At 43.5% G+C, this 21660-nt stretch overlaps 1 protein-coding gene and 1 long non-coding RNA gene across 11 annotated transcripts in view; both read left to right on the top strand.

Moving 5' to 3' along the window:
- chd9 (chromodomain helicase DNA binding protein 9) overlaps positions 1–16837 on the top strand; it is a 64881-nt gene extending 48044 nt beyond the window's left edge. For 2 of the 10 annotated variants that reach the window (XM_028955811.1, XM_028955809.1), the window contains exons 20-39: positions 10–120; positions 232–428; positions 1414–1613; positions 2245–2404; positions 3752–3841; positions 4271–4374; positions 4622–4739; positions 5154–5211; positions 5672–5720; positions 5796–6030; positions 6111–6316; positions 7027–7905; positions 8134–8297; positions 9575–9802; positions 10382–10562; positions 11985–12124; positions 12228–12455; positions 12543–12680; positions 12772–12876; positions 13297–16836. In XM_028955811.1, coding sequence (XP_028811644.1) covers positions 10–120; positions 232–428; positions 1414–1613; positions 2245–2404; positions 3752–3841; positions 4271–4374; positions 4622–4739; positions 5154–5211; positions 5672–5720; positions 5796–6030; positions 6111–6316; positions 7027–7905; positions 8134–8297; positions 9575–9802; positions 10382–10562; positions 11985–12124; positions 12228–12455; positions 12543–12680; positions 12772–12876; positions 13297–14223 — 4518 coding nt within the window. In that variant the 3' untranslated portion in view covers positions 14224–16836. Of the gene's footprint in view, positions 1–9; positions 121–231; positions 429–1413; positions 1614–2244; positions 2405–3751; positions 3842–4270; positions 4375–4621; positions 4740–5153; positions 5212–5671; positions 5721–5795; positions 6031–6110; positions 6317–7026; positions 7906–8133; positions 8298–9574; positions 9803–10381; positions 10563–11984; positions 12125–12227; positions 12456–12542; positions 12681–12771; positions 12877–13296 lie in introns of all 10 variants that reach the window. The other 8 variants (XM_028955817.1, XM_028955816.1, XM_028955818.1 and 5 more) reach the window with 7 other exon arrangements.
- A 2285-nt stretch (positions 16838–19122) lies between these two features.
- Positions 19123–21308, top strand: LOC114766271 (uncharacterized). Its single transcript, XR_003742766.1, has 2 exons — positions 19123–19647; positions 20049–21308. It is a non-coding gene; the product is annotated as an uncharacterized LOC114766271 (long non-coding RNA).
- The last annotated feature ends 352 nt before the right edge of the window (positions 21309–21660 follow it).

Genomic DNA, 21660 nt, shown 5'->3' with positions numbered 1-21660 from the left:
CTTTCTCAGGCCAGTTTTGTAGCATCAGGGAACCGCACAGATATCTCTCTCGATGACCCCAATTTCTGGGATAAATGGGCAAAGAAGGCTGACATCAACCTTGACATGGTTAATGGAAGAGTAAGTGTCCCCTTCTCAACGCAGATCCCTAGAGCCACTCTGCCTTATGAAAAAAGTCTGATAATAATTAGGACTGAAATATTTTTTTCCCCTGTCTCTTCCCCTTCACAGAACAGCCTTGTTATTGACACACCTCGTGTCAGGAAGCAAACCCGGCCTTTCAGTGCCACTAAAGATGAACTGGCTGAGCTATCAGAAGGGGACAGTGACGGAGATGAAGAGCCCAAATTTCGACGCCCCTATGACCGCCTTAACAGCTACGGCCGTACCGAGTGCTTCAGAGTGGAGAAAAACCTGCTGGTGTATGGGTAAGCCACTGGTTTCATATTATCAATGTTTGCACTGACAAAAAGCTGCATCGATAGAAACATTTGTTTATGGCAATAGAGATATTTGCTGTTGAATTGTATTTACGTATGTTACATAAACAAATATATACCTTACACTTCACCAACATGACAGCCTGTGACTCTGGAGCAGTATGAGGTTCTTTGACTGCCTCCTTGTGGCTCTGAGATAGAATTTATAATTTGCTACAGAGAAATGTACTAAAGAGTGCAGACTTTTCTTTGCAGTTCAAAACTTTGATATATGCAGGTATATGGGGCATGCATTAATTTTTCTTATTTTTTTATTTTAAATAAAAAATTTAGTTCTTTGTGTGGTTTTTTTTTTTTTTTTTTTTTTTTTTGTGGTTCCATTGAGTTACCACGTAGGGTGCTAGGGTGTTGCAGACGATTGAAGTATAACTTTTGTTGCTGAACTAAGGACTGTATTTAATGTGGCGATAAATTTTGTATTTGATTCAGTTTGTGTAATGGAATCTCTTTTTTTTGTGAAGATAGTAAGCAACACCTGTAAATAGTTTTAACAATTCTTTCTGTCTCACAATGTGCTAACCAGAACTGATGCTGAGTTGAAACATTATAATAATGAAATGATAAATATAGCCCAGAGAATGTTTCAGCTCCCAGGGTACTCAAATGGGATAGAATGGCTCTACATTTCTATTGCAAAGCCCTGTGATCTACTTCTCTATTAAATACAAATTGTTAATGACTGAATACAGCCTTTGTTTTTCAGAAATGTTTGCTAATCCATTTCATTACTAATCCTATTTTTATTGCTATTAGTTTTATTCATTAATATCTGTACTCTGAACATAATATCTGAACATTTAATTACAGTTCACTGTAACATGTAGGCATTTTTGTGAGTGATTTCACTGAGGTTTGATGTTAAATCATGATAAACAAATACTGATCAGAATTGCTCCTTGTCTGCTGCTCACAGGTGGGGCCGCTGGAAAGACATCCTGGCGCACGGCCGCTTTAAGCGGCAGCTATCTGAAAGGGATGTGGAGGTCATCTGCAGGGCTCTGCTCTCCTACTGCCTGGTGCATTACCGTGGCGATGACAAGATCAAAGGGTTCATGTGGGACTTGATTGCCCCCACTGAAGACGGACGTACCAAGGAGCTGCAGAACCACCTAGGTGAGATGCTTCACGGACCAGTTCTGAGTGGGCCACCCACTCGCTTTTTTCATTGTTATAGTTATTGAAACTACATTTCCTCATCTCAATTAGGACACAGGTTTCCGCAGGTCCTGATAAAGTCTTAAAAAGGGCAGCACTAGTCATAAAGCAGCAGTCCGGGCAATGCAACACACCTCATGTTAGAGCTGTAAATCTTTGAAGGTTCCAGCACAATTTCACCTCCTGAGCATGGCACTAGAAAACCTTTTTTTGAAAGAAAACTTTTTTTTTTTTTTTTGGGGACAATGGCCATGATTCCTCCTCCATCTACGATGCCACAATTGAATATATCAAATAATGAGATATTGCTACAATATTTTATATATTATTAATATATTTTAAAAGAACATCTGACCCCTTTTGCCGAGGAAAAACTGTGGCCCTTGGACAATTGCAGTTGACCCCGATGCAGGCTCTTAAATTTGATCAAAGGGGCCTTAAAAAGGTCTTAAAAAGTCTTAAATTTGGCTTCGTTAAACCTGCAGAAATCCTGTGCTTACTGCTTTTATGAACATAGCTTGTAATCTTACAAGAGAGGGGGTGGGCTGCTTGCTGCCATCATGACTGAGTGTCCTCTCTGCTCTCGAAGGCCTCTCTACTCCAGTCCCACGTGGCAGGAAGGGGAAGAAGATGAAGACCCAGTCAAGCTCGTTCGACATCCAGAAGGCAGAGTGGCTTCGTAAGCACAACCCTGAGCACATACTGCAGGACGATGGCTACAAGAAACACCTGAAGCACCACTGCAACAAGTGAGCATTTACCACTTCCAGCTTTTACACTCAACTCAAATATTAGACCCTGTTAGGTGACTCATATCTATGTGGTGCAAACTAAAGCATAAATAAAGTAAATTATTACTAATTATTAAACTAATTATTTCTAACAGTTACCAGATTATGGAGGCTCAAAATGCAACAAGTCATCATCATATATATTTGTTGATCTATTGTTTTGGCCCTGTTTAATATGTCAGTGCTTCAGTGTCTCAGCATAATATGTGATTTGTGTGATTTGATGGACAGCTTGCATTATGACATCAAAAGCTCAAAGACTTTGTATGACATTATCTACATTTCTTCAATTATTATCAATTGTGCTTTCTATTGATTCAATTGATGCTGACTATGCTGCCCGAGGGCCCATTAAGACGCTAATAAGCCAGAGTTTGAAAAAAAGCCCATAGAGGTACAGTGAAATGTGGAATAGCCAGATTGACCTTATTGTTTAAAAATGTTTGAGTGTGTGAGACCCAGAGATTGTGTGTGAGGGGGTGAGGTTTTGGCAGCGGCTGCTGCCCACACAGAAAGTTCGCCTTTGTTCTCAAAGCGCTTCTGCTGAACCCAGGGGATCGTTCGATCCGTCACACCACCAGGCGTAGACACACTGGTGTGCTTTGCTTACGTCTGCGTTTTCCCCAGCAGAACTGGAATGCCACCAGTACCGGGCTTTGTGCATCACAACCTTCCAAAGCCTTTAATTGTCTCTGGAACTAGCTGTAATTAAAGATTGGAGTGGCGATGTTCCCCCATGCTTTACATAAGGTCTTCCGCTGAGCTGGTTGGGTGTTCATGCAGTTTGGAACCATGTGTGTGTGTGTGCGCGCCAAGTGATGTAGGAAAGCACCGTGCTCGCAGGGACAGGAAGCAGCAATAGCAGCACCTTGTACACACTGAAAGTACATCTGGGGTCACAGTAAGTATGTGGGGGAGTGTGGGTGGGACATCTCTGTTTTTGTATATCGTTCCACTGTGGGCGATCGCCCACACAGTATCAAGCCCATGTGGATCAGGGAAGTTCAGGCGCCGCCGTTCCCCAGCCTCACACTGCGTGGATGTCTCCCGTGACTCAGTTCCTTTTTAGTTATGCTGCATCAATAATAACTGTAGCTCGCCGCAACCAGAACGACATCCGTTTTTTTCCCCCAACGCGGCCCATTCAAGCCATTCGTTTCAGTGTCTGACCTTTCTTTGTGTGCGCACGTTGCTTTGCTCGTTCAGCAGTTTGTTTGAATGGCAAGCCGCTTTGTTGTGACAGCAGGACTGTGTGTGTGTGTCTGCGCGCGCGTGCGCTAACCAGCAGGCTCTCTCTTGGCTCAGGGTGCTTCTGCGGGTCAGAATGCTGTACTACCTGAAACAGGAGGTGATTGGAACCCAGTCGCAGAACGTGCTGGATGGTGTGGAATCCAGGTAAGCCATCAGTATCTCCCACTGCATCTCTAAAACTTCATCTCTCTCCTCATGCCTCTCTTCAGAAGGGTATTCGATGTAGTGAGGCTGAATTAGTGTACCATTAAATGAATACATTTGTTATAATAAAATATTTGCAATTAAATCTTTTTTTTTTTTTTATAAACTGTAAATGTGATTTAGGCATGAAAGCTGCTTGGTTCAGGATGAAATCTGGAAATATGCTACAGAACCCAGAATGTGACTGAGTAGAAAATGAAAACAAAAAGTTTTCCCCCTGCTGTTTGTTTAAGGTGCTGCAGCCACTTGTTTTCTGAGCCCAACAGTAGGGGGCAACCTTGAGCAGTTCAGGAGTCCGATATTACAACAACTGGAAGTAAATATAGAGAGCGGTTTGTTGAATTTATTTGGACTGCTCTGTCTCCACAGTAAGATTGAGATCTGGGTTCCTGAGCCAGACAACTCTGAACTGCCAGTTCTCTGGTGGGACAGAGAAGCTGACAAATGTCTGCTGTTTGGAGTTTACAAACATGGTGAGTCATTTTTGGGTCACTTTTCCATTTCTCAGCATGATTTACAGAAATCTAGATATGTGGGGCTATTAGAATATTCCATAACATTGGTTGTAGCAGTGTGATTGATGGGTTGGATGGATTTGTTGTTGCTATGAGAGAGTAAGCAGCTCATCTGTCTAAATGCATTGGCAAATCTCATTCTGGACATTTTCTGCTGGCTTCTGTTTAATCAATGCGTTTTTTTCTTTTGTCTGTTTAATGTCAGGTTATGAGAAATATAACACCATCCGCGCAGACGCTGCCCTGTGCTTTCTAGATCGAGTGGGTCGTCCAGATGAGAAGGCCATTGCTGCTGAGCAGAGAAGCAATGACTTCCTGGATGGGTAAACACACTATTAAATTAGGGTGGTAGTGGCCAAGTGGTTAACCCACCCGCCCATGAACAGTAGGGGACCACAAAGTCACAGGTTTAAATCCCACATACCAGCAAGACATTAAACCCTGAGTTGGTCCAGGGGGACTGTAACTATGAATTAGATGCTGCTCCGGATAACAGTGTCTGCTAAATGCTGTAAACGCAAATGATTAAATACTTCCTCTTTATATTTTTCCCAAGCCAAATTGGTGTGTTCTGTTGCCCTTGTTTTAATCCCTCGATTGGAACGTATTCCAATTGATGTGCAGTGCTAGTGAATCACCTTGGTCTGCATGGTACCTGGTCAGGCCTGTTATCTCTTCCATCCGTTTATCCATCTTGAGGGCTTGCTGACTGCGCTGTGTTATCTTTGTGTGCACAGGGATGTGGATGACCCAGAATACAAGCCTGCCCCAGCCTTGCTGAAGGATGATATGGAGGTGAGGCCAGGGGAAGTAAGGGCCACAGGAAGTCTTGTGTATTATCTTTAAGACATCTACTGTTGGGTTCTGGCACCAGATTAAGATGAGTCTCTGAACAGAAATGACCCAGTACCAGAATGGTATCATCAGAAAAATATATTTATCATGAGTAAACTGCAGGAGGAGTGAAAATTCATCAAATAATTTTTTTTTTTCTTCTGCAGAATAATAAATATTTGCAAATTGCACCTATTGCATATTGTAATATTGTACATAGGACCAAACTGGTTATGCCAATAATACTTTATGCCAGTGAGTCTCTTATTAAAAGTACTGTTTGACACAGGACCACAACACGGACATTTAAACTGCATGCCACAGATCCTAGGTGTTCTGTCCTGCTTTGAATTCCTGTAGATGTGTTATTTGACCAGTCCTGTTTACTGTTAATTAATGTGAAACTTTCCTCTGATGGCAGGATGATGCCTCTTCACCAGGGGACCTGGTCATCACAGACCCAGGCATAGGTGAGTTTTCTCAAAGGAAACCGCACAAAACAAGAAGTTTGTTACAGGATGACATTAAATGAAATGTTTTCTCAGAAGGTGCTCCGGTATTGGACGGCGGTACTGGAGCCTACTGGCCTTCATCTTCAGCTCTGACAGCGAGACTGCGCCGCCTGATCACGGCCTCACAACGTTTCACCAAAAGCCGGCAGATCCTGCACATCCACCAGACCCAGCAGGCCATGCTGCCCCCTCCCCTGTTTTCCCTGCCCCCAACGCTTAATGACACACTCAACCCCAAAATGGCCGCCAAGATAGAGCGACAGCAGAGGTAAGTACAGATATGAAATCCTCAAATTTAAAACAAACCTGTGTACAAATTTTCCCCTGACTGCATCTTATACTTTGCAGGTGGACTCGGCGAGAGGAAGCCGATTTCTACCGTGTAGTCTCCACCTTTGGTGTGGTCTTTGACCCAGACCTTGGACGTTTTGACTGGACCAAGTTCAGGGCAATGGCGCGGCTGCACAAGAAGACTGATGAAAGTCTGCAGAAGTACCTGTGTGCTTTCACTTCCATGTGCAGGAGAGTTTGCCGGCTGCCACCCAAGGATGGGGGTGAGGCAGACACACGCGCAGACACACGCGCAGACACACGCGCAGACACACGCGCAGACACACGCGCAGACACACGCGCAGACACACGCGCAGACACACGCGCAGACACACGCGCAGACACACGCGCAGACACACGCGCAGACACACGCGCAGACACGGATCCTTCTTGTGGTTAATCATGCCCAGCCTTTATATAAAGCTTTTGTTTTATCTGATTTAACAGGCAATAAAACATTTTAACCTTTAACTAGGGGTGTCAATCAATTAAAAAAAAAATTAATTCCACATTTTTTGATTAATATGATTAAGCCAAAAGAAAATCCTTCGGATTTCAATCATGATTAATCACTGGAGTTCTTAAGACAATGTCAGTGATAATTCAATTTAGCAATTTTTTCTTTTTTTGTCAGTGGTTCAGTTGGGCAAATCTAAATTTTCCTCCTAAAACTTCTTTCACCTCTATCTTCTGTGTCAGAGGTCAGCCATGTTAATGCATCTTTAAAATTATTAATCACAACAATTAACATGTTAATTGACAGCATTTTAACATTGGTTTTAATTCATCCTCAATCAAAATTTTGTCATGGGAAAAATGATATTAGATCAATAAATAAAAAAAGAAAATAGTCACTTTTATTTCTGAATGTTTAGTTTAAACTAAAAATACCTCCATTGAAGTGACTTTATTATTATAATTTTTTTTTCTTCAGACTCTGTGGACCCTTCTCTCTCCATCCAGCCCATCACCGAGGAGCGAGCATCTCGAACACTCTACCGTGTGGAGCTTTTGCGGAAGGTTCGGGAGCAGGTGCTGCACCACCCTCAGTTGTATGAACATCTGGCACTGTGCCAACCGGGCCCAGACCTGCCCGTCTGGTGGGAGCCTGGCACGCACGACCGAGACCTGCTCCTTGGTGCCGCTAAACACGGAGTCAGCCGTACCGACTACCACATCCTCCGAGACCCAGAGCTGTGCTTCATGGCTGCCCAAAGGAACTATAGTCAGAACAAAGCTGCTCAGGCTCAGTCCCGCACCCCCACCCCCCTACTGCCCCCACACTTCCAGACAGCCATGGCTGCTTCCCCCCTTGCAGCTGAGGCCCTCAACAAAGGGGAAGAGGGGGTTCACTTGAAGGATGATCCAGAGGCTTTTGAAGGGGAAGAAGCCCGGTCAGCACAAGCTGACCGTTGGGCTCCCAGAACCGGATCTCCAGCCCCCACAGGTCAAGACTGTGAGGACGTGGAACAGAAGCCTTCTGTGGAGAAAGGAGAGAATGAGAACCGCATGGTGGCTGCCCGCACCAAACCTCTCACCCCCAACTCATCTGCCCGCAAGCAGAAGAAGGCCCTCAAGAGGAGCCGAAGAGCAGAGCGACAAGGGTCAGGGTCAGACTCTGACTCTGATGGCTCCTCCTCCAGCTCTTCTCATTCCTCCTCCTCTTCCTCTTCATCATCTTCATCTTCACGCTCCGGCTCCAGTTCATCTTCCTCGTCCTCCTCCTGCTCCTCAGGGTCTTCCTCCTCATCCTCCTCGTCCTCTTCTTCCTCGGAGGACAGTGGCAGTGATGGTGAGGATGGACAGAAGGATGGTGAGTTTAGCTGATTTTTTATTTTTTTTTATCAGGATGTTTTTTTCTGACTGTGTTCCGTACTCCACCATTGAGTGTGAATTTGTCTCTGGCAGTGAACATCTGAGCCATTTGGTCTGTGAACCATACTGACCGTGATCTATCCCAGCAGATGGTGTGAAATCTGTGTAACTGTGACTGGTGTTGAGTGTGTACACAGCAATTATGGGTGTGTTCTTTCTGTCGCAGCATCTGCGGTTCCCAGAGCGAAGGGCTTCAACGAGGACAGCGTGGCATCCCTCAGCACAACTCAGGACGAGACACAGGACAGTCATGTGACTGAAAATGGCCTGCCCAACCTTGCCCACCCGTTCCAGGGGGGATACATGCTGGCAGCGTCCTACTGGCCTAAGGTCAGACGCTCCGTCCTTTATGGCATATACACACATATAACAAATTAATACACTGATCATATGTAAGACATATATATGTGTGTGTCAATGTATTAATTTGTTATACTCAATTATTCAGTGTTTCAATGTAAACATCTATGGGAATTATAGCATAAAGTATGTTAATTTTATGATGTTATATATTATTGCATCATTATAGATCTTTTCAATCCATGATAGGGGCGGTGGTTGCCTACCGGTTAAGGAAGCGGCCCCGTAATTAGAAGGTTGCCGTTTTAATCCCGATCCGCCAAGGTGCCACTGAGGTGCCACTAAGCAAAGCACCGTCCCCACACACTGCTCCCCGGGCGCCTGACATGGCTGCCCACTCCTCACCAAGGGTGATGGTTAAAAGCAGAGGACACATTTTGTTGTGACAACGTGTGCTCTGCTGCAGTGTTTCACAATGACAATCACTTCACTTTCATAAATTTTCAGTTATAACAGAATCTGGTCATTTGGGGAAGAGATTGCTGTTCTCTTGATCTAATTGCCACCAACTGGCTTCTGTAATTCAGCAAGAACTCACACACATGCCAATTTGTTATGCAGCGTAATAGTTATACAACTTTTTTTTTTTTTTTTTTTTTTTTTACAACTAAGTTATTTCACCAGAGTTACTGTACATTTACTATAAATACTGTGGAATCTTCCCATATTCCCATATTATCTTATCATGTTGGTATATTAATTACTGATGCTCTCCATGATTGTCATCATTCAAGTTTCAAACACAAACTTAAAACGTCACCAAAAAGTGTCCACGTTAAATCCCAACTTTAGAAGCACAGGCGTACACACATCATAATAGACTGTTACAGATTACCTTCATTTATGAATTTTTGGGTGCTCCCACTCTTAGTATTAACTATTTTTTTTATAAATCCTCTAGTAGCTTCTTTGAAATTCAGCACATTAAATGTTCTCAAGGTCTGAAGACATCCTATTGCCAGAACGTTTGGACAAACATCAGACCTCCCTGCATTAGCTTCTGTAAAAAACTGACTGTGGTGTAACCCACTGCCTGAATTTACAAAACTTTTAAGACCTGCTGTAGCAATTCCTAGTTTAAATATTTGTCAATTTCCCAATTTGACTCCTGTTGTTTTGTAATTATTACTGTTATTATTTTACTACTTTTTGCTATGACTAAATGTTAATCATATTACTGAAGGTCACCCATTGAGCAGATTGTCAAAGTTGACGTGACTTATTGTGATTCCTCTCGCTCCCTGCAGGACCGGGCAATCATTAACAGACTGGACAGCATCTGCCAGGTGGTGCTGAAGGGGAAATGGCCCGGGGTGCGGCGGACCAACGATCCCAGCAGCACTGTGGCCTCCTTCTACACCACCAAGCTGCTGGACAACGTAGGGAGCCTCTGCGAGGACCCCTCAGCGTCCCCGCAGGGTTCAAAGGTGAAGAAGCATGTTGCTGACAAGGAGTTCTCAGTCAAAATCAATAACGTATGTTTATCTTCCCCCACCCCTACCCCCGTTCTCCCCTCCCCTTCCTGTCCCCATGGAGCTGACTGCTGATCATGGTGTTCGGCATGCTTCGTCTGGAGCTTGGGGTTTAGACTTAAAACTGTCCGCACACACCAACACACACAAATCTCTTGTACATTCACTATGCTGCTGCATGCGCCGCTTTAATCCAAAAAAGATGGGGCTTAACGCCGAACAGCATGGTTCCCTAGCATGGTTGTTGGTCCCGCAACAACTAATCTTTTTACTACAGACTGCTGCAATAGAGTCTGTGAGGTGATGCCTACTCGAATTTCTACCCCCGCTGCCCTAACACAGTGGAGATTATTGGTCAGTTGTGCTTTACTGATAAAAAAAATGCACAAGATCAGAGATCCCTGCTCCTCAGTGTTTCCTCATGATCTCCCTCAGACCAAAAATTCAATGTGTATACCAAAAGACAAATCCTGACCATGTTTCTGGCAAAAATTCATAATAATTATAGCCATATTGTAGCTTTAGTTTTGATATTTTTATGAAGGGGTGTTTTTTTAAGTGAGGTGTGCTCTCTATCCACAGCAGGAGGGGGGTCTAAAATTGACCTTCCAGAAGCAGGGCCTGCCACTGAAGAGACCACTAGAGGGTGAGGAGGGCCTTCTGGGCCAGCAGATGTACCTGGCTCGTCTGCAGGAGCTTCAGAACGCCTCGGACACCAGCCTGGCTGACTTCACCAAACCTTCACCCAGCACCTACCCACACGGTAAAGACACAAGAAAAGACACAAATAATCAAATGTGTCTGAAAAATGTATAGTTTTGGGAAAGTATTTTTTCTTTTATTTTAACATTCAGCGACTTTTGCAAGATTTTTTATAAAATCACCAACAGGGGGCAGCAGTCCTGTACATTTCACATCAAAAAAGGCTCTTGTCTCAGTGGTGGTTTCTAGTTGTTTTATAAAGGTTAATATCTCTGTCTTCTCATTGAATGTTATGCAAGGTGTTGATGCCACCTTCCTTTTTATACAGTGAGTACGCAAGGTATTCAGACACTCTTAATTTTTCACTCTGTGTAATATTGCAGCCAATTGTTCTGATTTGTTCTGATTATCCTTGAGATGGTTCTACACCTTCATTTGAGTCCATTGGTGTTTGATTATACTGATTGGACTTGATTAGGAAAGCCACACCCCTGTCTATATAAGACCTTACTGCTCACAATGCATGTCAGACCTAATGAGAATCATGAGGTCAAAGGAACTGACTGAAGAGCTCAGAGACTGAATGTGGCAAGGCAGTGAACTGGTCTCACACATGAAAGCCTGCATGGAGTTTGCTTAAAAAATAAATAAATAAATAAATGCCTGACTGACTCCAAGATGGTGAGAAATAAGATTCTACCAAGATAGAACGTTTTGACCTTAATTCTAAGCGGTATGTGTGGAGAAAACCAGGCACTGCTCATCACCTGTCCAACAATCAAGCATGGGTGTGGCAGCATCATGCTGTGGGGTGTTTTGCAGCTGCATGGACAGGGTGACTGGTTGCAATCGAGGGAAAGATGAATGCAGACAAGATATCCTGGACTAAAACCTTCTCCAGAGTGCTCAGGACCTCAGACTGGGCCGAAGGTTTACCTTCCAACAAGACAATGACCATAAGCACACAGCTAAAATAACAAAGGAGTGCCTTCACAACAACACCACGACTGTTTTTGAATGGCCCGGCCTGACTTAAACCCAATTGAGCATTTCTGGAGAGACCTAAAATTAGCTTTCCACCAACGTTTACCATCCAACCTGACAGAACTGGAGAGGAGCTGCAAGGAGGAATGGCAGGGGATCCCTAAACCCAGATGTGAAAAACTTTCCCAAAAAGACTCAAGGGTGCTTCTCCTAAATACTGAGCAAAGGGTCAGTAGGACCATGTGATTATTTCAGCTTTTCTTTGTTAATAAATCTGCAAAAATGTCAACAAATCTTTTTTTTGGTCAATATGGGGTGCTGTGTATACATTAATGAGGGAAAAAAGATTTTAATGGAGTCTGAATACTTTCTGTACCCACTGTAGCTCTTATGTTACCAGCAGAACTGGAGCTAAATGTACAGTTTAAATAATTGCTTTAAGGTTTTGTAAAGTCTTTTCTGGATATATGTGAAATGTTAGTACAATATCTGTTCTCAGCTCTTGCAGGTCAGATGAGACTGAACGGGGTGATGGACGGCCAGCCAGCGGTGAAGAGGAGGCGTGGGAGGAGAAAGAATGTGGAGGGGGTGGACCTGCTGTTCATGAACCGGAATCAAACCCCTGTCGCGTCTGAACGTGTAAGAGCCATTCTTTTCCTTACCCCATTTTATCTTTCCTTACTTTCTCTCTGCACCTAATGTTTCCTCACTTGTGTGTGTATGTGTTCCCATCACCCTTCAGGTCCCCCCAGGCTGGAGTGGACTGAGTCAGGCTGGCCTGTCTGTGCCCCCCGGGCAGCAGGGCTTAGTCCATAGTCAGAACCAGCTTGACACAGAGTCCCGGGTTCCTGTCATTAACCTCAAAGATGGGACCCGGCTGGCTGGGGATGATGCCCCCAAGAGGAAAGACCTGGATCAGTGGCTCAAAGAACACCCAGAATTTGTGGCAGATGTAGGAGCCTTCATCCCTGTGAGTCCCTGCACCCTGCTCCCTTTTTCCCTGTGCTTTGAACTTAGTTTCTATATATCCAGTAACCTGATACTGTTTGCACTGTAGGGTGTGAATAAGGTGCAGTTCCCTGACACTCGGCCCAAACAGAAGCGGCACCGATGCCGAAACCCCAACAAGATCGACGTAAACAGTCTGACTGGCGAGGAGAGGGTTCAGATAATCAACAGGAGAAATGCGCGCAAGGTCTGTCCACGGTTTGCCTGTGCTGCTTGTGTGTGAACAGTTGGTTTGAATGAACTGTTCTGACTTGAATTGCTCTCTTCTCTTCCTTTAGATCGGTGGTGCCTTTGCCCCTCCTCTTAAGGAACTGTGCCGGTTTCTGCAGGAGAACCCAGAGTATGGAGTTCCACCAGAGTGGGCTGATGTTGTGAAGCAATCAGTGAGTAATCAGTGAGATTCTCTGAGATGTGGGATCTTATTTTGCTGGGCAATAGCTGTATAGTTATCAATGGGGTGACAGCCGTGTAAAATACACAAATCAAGCTGTCATTATTTATTAGGTGTTGCTGTCTTTTGTCCAGACTGTATATAAACCAGAGGATACTGTATCGGGCAGAATAAATGAATAAGTGGCATAAAATTGATTTCAGGGTTTAGACAAAAAAGGATAAACCAAATATGTGCCACCAGTTTTGCCATAATGTTAGACATTACGGTTTTAAAAATCTCTCATTTAAAACATTTTAATTATGTTGAAAAGCATTTATTTAGCATTTTATAACATTTCCGAATTGAATCTAACAATTAATAAAAAAAATTGACTTCAATATTAAAATGACATTGGTTCACTACTCTGAAGGGCTATCTACCAGAGAGTATGTTTGACCGGATCTTGACTGGACCCATCGTACCAGAGGAGGTGAGTCGACGTGGCCGTCGACCCAAGAATGCCATGGCCAAGGCTGCTTCTGCAGGGTCCAACGCCGCAGCAAACCCCCTCGGCCTCAACCCCATGATGGCCAATGGTCTCCTCTCAGGCCTGGACATTTCCAGTCTACAGGCGCTGCAGCACAACTTCCAGAACCTCCAGTCCCTGCAGCTTACCGCTGGGCTCATGGGCCTGCAGCCCGACGCCACCAATCTGGCAGCCATGTTTCCCATGATGGTCTCAGGCATGGCCGGGCTGCCCAACTTACTAGGTATGAGTGGGCTGCTCGGTAAAGTGGCCCAGGAGGGCGGGTCGGTGCCAGGGACAACCTCCACCGAGGACAGCATGAAGCAAGGAGGCTGTAGCAGCTCCTCAGGAGACACGCCAGCCTCCTCTACAGCCTCCACCAATGCCCAGCCCCCCGAAACCAAAGCTGAAAGGACCGGGGTTCCCGTTCCGGAGACCTCGACCTCCAGCGCCACCACATCCACCTCCAACCCACTAAGTGCTTCTGCTGCCTCTGCAGCCTCCAGCCACCCACTGGCTCTCAACCCCCTCCTGCTCTCGAGTGTGCTCTACCCAGGGATGCTTCTCACTCCAGGCCTTAACCTCCCTGTGGCCCAGGAGCCACAGAACTCAGACATTAAGCCCGTCCCTGCACCCGCCCCCTCCAAAGCCACGACCGTACAGACAAACCAGTCAGAAGGAAGGGGGGAGGAAGCAGCGGACGTCACTGAGGAGCAAAAGGAGAACAGTGGTGCAGAAGGCTCAGCCTCAGGAAAGGCGGAGTCGTCTTCCTCAGAGTCCGAGAACTCCTCTTCCTCATCTGAGGATTCAGACTCTAGCGATGACGACTGATGACTTGCATAGACAAATAAATAAATATATGTTTATATATATCCCTTAGAGGCAAATCCACATATACACATATGATTTACCCTGCACTTACATTTTTCTTTTATTTTGTAAATATTACATCTAAAAGTGTTGTGTAATAAAAGAGTTATTTAAAAAAAGCTGACAAAAGCAAGATTTGATGAAACTGAAATCAAATTTCAGTGTTTGTATCGGTACAATCTTGTTTTGGAAGACACTTTGCATGTCAGACTTGATTAAGGGTTACAGACTTTGTGAACTTGTATTACACGATGTACAATTGCGGCGAGAAAGAGTTTTTAAAAATGGCATTATTATGTTAATGATATTAATTTTATTAAAACAAACATAAAAAAAAAGAAGACCGACCTTATTGCTCATGTCGAGCTGTACTATTTAATATATATTGAGTCCTCTTTGGGGAGGGTGACGGGTGGATTTGGTGTTGATTTCTTTTGTTTCCTGTATATATTTAAAGGATCCTTGACTCCTCTGCTTTGCAGAGCATCCTATGGTAAAGTCAGCAATAACTCGGGCAGCTAATGAATGTCACTGAAGCTGTAGATCCTTCACGCCTCTTTTTTCGTCTCACACCACCACCACCACTGCTTCCAACAGTCATCCTTAAACACACCCGCTCACTCACCCCCCCCCCCCTCACTCTCTCTTTCTCCGTCAAACTCAGACACACACAGTATAACACTTGTCCTCCTCTTCCTCGGCATACTGTAGTAGCTTTAACAAAAGTAACGTAGCCTTGAGAGTCTCTGCTGTTCCTCACCCCATCGGCTGTACGTTCGCGCTTCTTCAGACTTCACCCACGCGTCTCGGGGAAGCGCTTTTATACTGTACACGACTGCTGTACACGATACGATTGCACAGACTACCCCCGTTCCTCTGGCGTTGGGGGGGGATGTGATAAATAACGCTACTGTGTTTGAGTGCCAAAGGCTGCACTGTTGGAGGGGGCAGGCAGCGGTGAGGGTTTGACCTGGGCAACAGGCGCTGTGGGGCTGCACACTGTGTTCATTTTTATTCCCCCAAGTGTCATTTGTACTATAATTTTGAGTTTTATTGTTTATTGTTCATTTAAATACCCCCGTCTGATGTGTTTGGGACACTAGTTAAATATTGCAGGTACTTGTTTTCCTTTCTAAGGAAATGGGCTGATTTTGTGAATTCACAATGTTGCATGGATATTTCACCAGTCCCTAAACCTGGACAAAACCTGGGTGTTCAACTCCTGCTCCGGTCAGTACATGAGGGCGCCCCCTCCGCCTTTTTTCAGCATGCTGCTATTTGAAATGTGGTTTGTGGCCACATTGTTTAAAGCTACGTTTCTCACCTACAGCTCTCAGTATTCACATGGTGTGATCCGTCCCACAAGCAGCAGTGCGTGTGTTCTCCCGGCTGTATTCAAAAGTTGCCATTGCCTTTATTTTCGGGACATGTAATATAGAAATCTGGCCTGGTGTCTGTGAACTGCTCTGGTCCGTTAGTGTAGTTGTTGCTGTTGTTGTTAAGGATCCATTCGTCATGTCTTCGCCTCAGACTCTTCCCCGCCCCACCCACCCAGACTCGCTTCCTCACTCCCCAAACCCCACCAGACTTTCACGAGTCATGGTCAACTACAGATAGACATAGAAGTGCCCTTATGCTGTACCTCTGAGTCTGAGTGGATCCCGCTCACCACCGGCATGCTGAACCGGTGTGTCGTTCTTGCCCAGTGGCTTATCTGGAGACGCGCTGCGGATTCATAAACGCTTATTTTGTAACTAGACCGCACTTTTTTTGGTAACTATATTACTGTTGAGGTACAGCACGTGCTTCGTTAATCCTTTGGACTGTTAGGCACATCGTGAGGAAAGGTTGAGCACTGGAAAAGCCCGGTGGTGACAATGTCCCTTTATGGTTCCTGTGCTGAACACTGGCCCAGACCCAGACTGAAACACTGAATCCAGTTCGGCGGGTTCCTTCCCCTCACCAGGAGCGTAGCAACTCTCCAACGCGAGTCTGAATGGTATCAGGTTAGGCTCAGCAGCGAACCCGCCCCACCCATACCTGCCCCTGAGCGCCTGGGCCGGCGCTGGGTTTCGCTCAACAGCCACAGGCTTACCGATCAGGATCAGGACGCCCTTCACGTAATTCTGCTCAGGCACCGCTACTTCCTCCTCCTCCTCCTCCACCACTCTCTTTCACTACCTTGCTTCTGGTTTTGAGCCGTATCTGGGAGTTAAATGTCCCAAGCAGGCTAATACTTGTGGGAGGATACATTTCTGAACATGTTAAAACGTTGGACTTTTTTTTTTTCTGTTTTGTTTTTCTTTTTAATTTAATTTGTGACTTATGAATTGCTTGAATAGTATGTAATATATCCTAAACGTGTCCTGGTGTTTTCACACTTTGCAAGTTCTGGACTGATGTGATATGACACGGGGAACTGCTGACCAACGTGCAAGCTTAAAAAAACACAACTCTGAAAGTTTCTTCACCTTTTCATTTTATGTAGTCAGAGAAATGACATAGACTTGCCTTTTATTTTCATTATTATTTTTTATTTTTTTTGCTTTATTGCTTATATACTTTTTGAAGTAATTTTGAAGTCTTCTTTTTTTCCTTTCTTTTTTTTTTTTTTTTTTTTTGGACAGTTGCAATATTTGCAAAAGTTGTGGTCTGTGTAGTCAAATAATGCTTTATGTAGTGGAAAAAAATGTCTTAAGAAGTCATTTGTAATTTATTGAATTACTTTCTATGAAGTCTATAGAGGAAATTGAGGTTTAATTATTTTTATTAAACATATTCTGACTATCCACAAAAAGTCTGGCTCTGCTGTTTTTCTTCACCTGGTAGAGTTCTAGGATATCACATGTTCATGTCTTCACCACTTCACATTAGCCTTCATGGCGATGTAAGTGTTTCTTAACCTTTTAAACATTCTACATGGTGTCTCATATGACTTCAAAACATACAGTGCAAGACAGGACTGCAAATTTGGATAGTGCAAGAAATTATTATTAAGAAGTTACTATTATAAGTGAAAGTGTGTGAGGGGGCAATGGTGGCCTAGCGGGTGAGAAAAAAAAGGACCCGTAATCAGAAGGTTTACAGAACTGCCATGGTGCCACTGAGGTGCCAATGAGCAAAACACGCTTTCCACACATGACTCCAAAAGACGTTTTATATCAGTTATATAAATAAAAGGACTATAACTGAGCAGCAGGTAGTGGCCCTCATTATTCTCAAGGCACTTTGCTCACCTGGTTCTTTACTGTGAAACCACTCTGTATGCGTGTCCTTTTACGTCTCCTCCTCCTCCAGGTTGCTGCAGCCTCCTTAAACACATTCCAGTCAGCAGAAGGTTGCCGGTTCGAATCCCGATCTGCCATGGTGCCACTGAGGTGCCACTGAGCAAAGCACCGTCCCCACACACTGCTCCCCGGGCGCCTGCCATGGCTGCCCACTGCTCACTAAGGGTGATGGTTAAAAGCAGAGGACACATTTCATTGTGTCACCGTGTGCTGTGCTGCAGTTTTTCACAATGACAATCACTTCACTTTCATTATTATAACAGCGTCGAAGAGCATATTTTCTGGGATAAAATGTCATTTAAATACAATGACTCAACTCTGATTACATATCGAGGTTTTGTGGCTCATGTCACACTGCCATACCAGTGAGTGAGAAAAGACATCTGCGGTTACAAGTGTCAGAACGCCATTTCAGACAGAGGTTGTTAAAAAAGACTAGATGCTGGTTCTAAAACAGATTAAAAGCTCAAATCTCACGTGGCGTAACGTGCTTATCAGGACATGGTTGTACTCTTAAGAAACGCAAATGTTGATTAATCATCCCTCAATCATCAGCATCAGACAGTGTGTTTCGCCTCTAACGTTCCGTGTGCTCTGTCTGATGCTTTTTTTTGTTTTTTCCCCCACGTCAGCCTTTGTGTTCTTGGAGTACGGAAGGTGGGGCTGTTCTTTGTGTCTGTGTACCTGTTCCGACGATAATTTTTCGCCTGTGCTGCAGCTAAGCGATCTGTTGTTTATGTACTTGTTTCCAAGGCGGCTTTGGTTGCCACTTTTTTTTTTTTTTTTTACCTGATCGCTTCCCTTTTTGGACTTTTAACAAGATTTCACTCCGTATAGCAAGAACAGAACAAAAAGTGCTCACAACCTGTAATTTTATGTGTTTTAATAGAAAACAGCTGTGTGGTCCATTAAAATGAATTCAAATTGACCAGAAATCCTTTCTAGAATAGATAATGCTGTTCATGTAAATCTATGGCTGTTAATGAATGGAATATCTGCATAAATGTGCAGACGCCCATTATCAGATACAAATAGCCTTGCATTTTAATGGGATGCTAAAGCACCAATCAAGCCTAATATCCTTTACCGGTTATTCGATTATTAGTCCTTTTCCATAATCTTCATACAGTTGAACTAATTAAAGAAGTGGTAAAACTGGCCAAATTCACACTGGTTCAGAATCTGGTGAATCAGCAACTGTGGATTTGACTAAATTATTTTGTCTATTGATTATTATGCATATTGTTCTATTATTGCTCATGGAAAAGAAGGGAATTTTAGAATGCCCCTAAACTATTGAATGTTCATTAACTGTTTATCTGTGGCTTGATGCTAATAACAAGTATGAATTTGAAATTAAGAGGAAAAAAAACACACCTTAGCTACCATAGCAATTGAAGGACAAACAATTCCTGGTCTGTATATCAGTGACTGTGCCTTCACACGCTCAGAAGTTAAACCCCCAACTCAGGTTTCTCGGCGGGCGGTTACAGGAAGCCCTCACACGGCCGACCTGCAAAGGCCTGTAAACCGAAACCAGAGTCTGCGCACGAGTCTCCAAAACTCCCTCCAAAACAACCCGAGTTCTCCTTCATTAATACGTTTTAACTACGAAGGGATTTATTGATTATAGATTACGATGACAGATTAAACTCAGACTGGAAAAGGTCAGGAAGAAAGGGAAAAGTCCGGCATTTTACTCTGAGATTACTTTATTAATCTGCCCTTCGGATAACGTGAGGCGTCAAGTAGACTTTGACACACAAGGTGCTTACATCATGCGCGACATGAAGTCGCAGGGGCTGTCATGGCAACAAGGACACCCGCTTCCACAACAGGTTATGGTCATCCTGAAATTCTCCACACACACATGCTGTGTGCGCTGTGGACTGACCGGTCGTCTGAATATGGGCTGCAGCACAAGCAGGAGCGCTCTGGTGGTGGACCCCTCCAAAAAGCCGGAGGAGAGACCCGAAAGTGCAAAATCAAACAAGGACGACTCCGACAATGAGGCTCAGGAGGCACCAGAGAACGAGGATGGTGCTGAAGGAGATGAGTCAAGTTGACCCATTTTTTGGGAAAAAAAAATCCTATAATGGTAAGACATGGTTACATTTACATGCACACACATATAAAGCCATTCGGTAAATTGTTTATCATTTGAAATAAATCTGTACCCTATTGAGGTTTAAAATCCAGCCCTTTCCTTCGAGAAGGGCCACATGTTTGATGTGGGTTTATGCTCTGATTTTAATCTTCACATAACTCTAAAGATTTAAGAATTGGCACTAGAATGAGTTCATCAAGCGCTTTTATTTGATATTGTTATCTGCACTTAAATGCCAGTCATGCACCTCTCCATTTATGTTAGTAATTACTATTAGATTATGCTGGCGTGTGATAGCACTACTGTTATTTTTATTTAGTTTGGTGTCTGATCTTGTTAAGAATACAAATTCTCAACTTCTTGAAACTAGTGCATATTTCTTTCTTTGTCAGCTCAAGAAAGTGGCAAGTGGGGATATGGATGCAATAGCTGGATTCTTCTAACTCTTCACGTACAGCTCCAGCGTCATGAACAACTTCCAGATGAATGTGTCATTTGTCACTATGTATCGTTCTATTTAATATGATCATTTTCAATGGCACAATGCTATAGATTTTTTACAATTATACTTCACTAGTTTAGATCAATGTAAATGTGATTTGCAACTGACTTATTCTTAAAAAAATATTTGTAACCATCAAACATGCTATGTACATATATTAAAACAGCTTGTTCGGTTTGTGTTAAATACGGATTTGGCACCATTTCACCACCAGGTGGCGCAGATATTTCTTTTTCAAACCCCTCAATGGCCATCAGGGGGCAATAGCGCTCTTCCTTAAATTTCCAGCCAGCCACAGACTCGCTCCATTTGCTGGACAACATTCATCTGAAATATATGTTTTAGTTTATTACCACCAAGTGAATTGAGCTGGAAGGGAATAACCATTTTGCAAAGCCATATCACAATCTCCCATCAGCAAGGCGTCAGGAAATTACATGAAAATATGACCATTATAGAAATGGAAAGTGTGATTGAATAATGTGTTTGAGAAGATAAATGAAAAGCACTTTGTTGGAAAATGTAGTGCTAAATAGCTTTTTAATTTCAGATGCTGGATAAAAGAATAGTTCTTTTTCACCCGTTTCTCTAGAAATTGATTAGAAGGCCCACACCTGAAAAAAAAAAAAGTGTCTACTCTATCATCTCATTATCAGTTAATTAATATGCAAACCCAAATGCCAATTATCTTCCCTGTTGCATTTAACCGAGATGAGACATTGATGTTTCAGTGACAGTGGGATTGATGACTTCCCCTGTGCTTTTGTAAAGCCCGGCGAGCACAATGATTGTCGTTGTCCCTAATTGTTGTCAAAGACAATTGAATTGAAAGATGTCATCAGACTGCATGTCACTGTATTCAGCGTGACTGAGCACCCAGATTGCTGAGGACTGACTTGACGGGCGACTGCAGTGACTGCACTACAAACGTTACAGCAGATAATGATGATCGTGTTCGGGTTTTAGGGTTTTAGTTGAGCTGGTGCTGCAGACTGGTTTAACAAAGAAACGTGTCAGGAGCTGTTTAATAATTAATAGACTAGTTTGAATGTTTATGGCTATGGACTGTGAAAGCACATATGAAAAATTCATATGATTAACTAAAATAAAGCTGCTTCCTGGTGAAGGAAAAACTTATATTGAAGACAAATTATGTACTCTGTTTCATTTTTGCAGGCTCATTATCAAAAAATCAGAACATTCAGCAGACAATCCATGTAACATTAATACATGCCTGTAAAATGTGTCCTGTTTGAACCAAGTTTTAGTACTTTTGCTATTCAATGCATTAAAAGACAACTGGAACAAGTATAAGTGCAAGGAAATTAAGATTTCTTTTAGTCTCAGGTACTTAAAGTGCTTCACTAATCTCCATGTTACCACAGGGAATGGGGTCTTGCATTACTGCAGGTTAATTGTTTATTGGCAATGATTTATTCAAGATTCATCAGTAAGTGTCTGCGCCCTCTGGAAATCACCTTCGTAATGGGCTCTGAAGTGGA

This window comes from Denticeps clupeoides, chromosome 16, assembly GCF_900700375.1.
Source record: "Denticeps clupeoides chromosome 16, fDenClu1.1, whole genome shotgun sequence".
Classification (NCBI taxonomy): domain Eukaryota; kingdom Metazoa; phylum Chordata; class Actinopteri; order Clupeiformes; family Denticipitidae; genus Denticeps; species Denticeps clupeoides.
The sequence above is the reverse complement of the archived record's forward strand: the minus strand, read 5'-3'. Positions and strand labels throughout refer to the sequence as shown.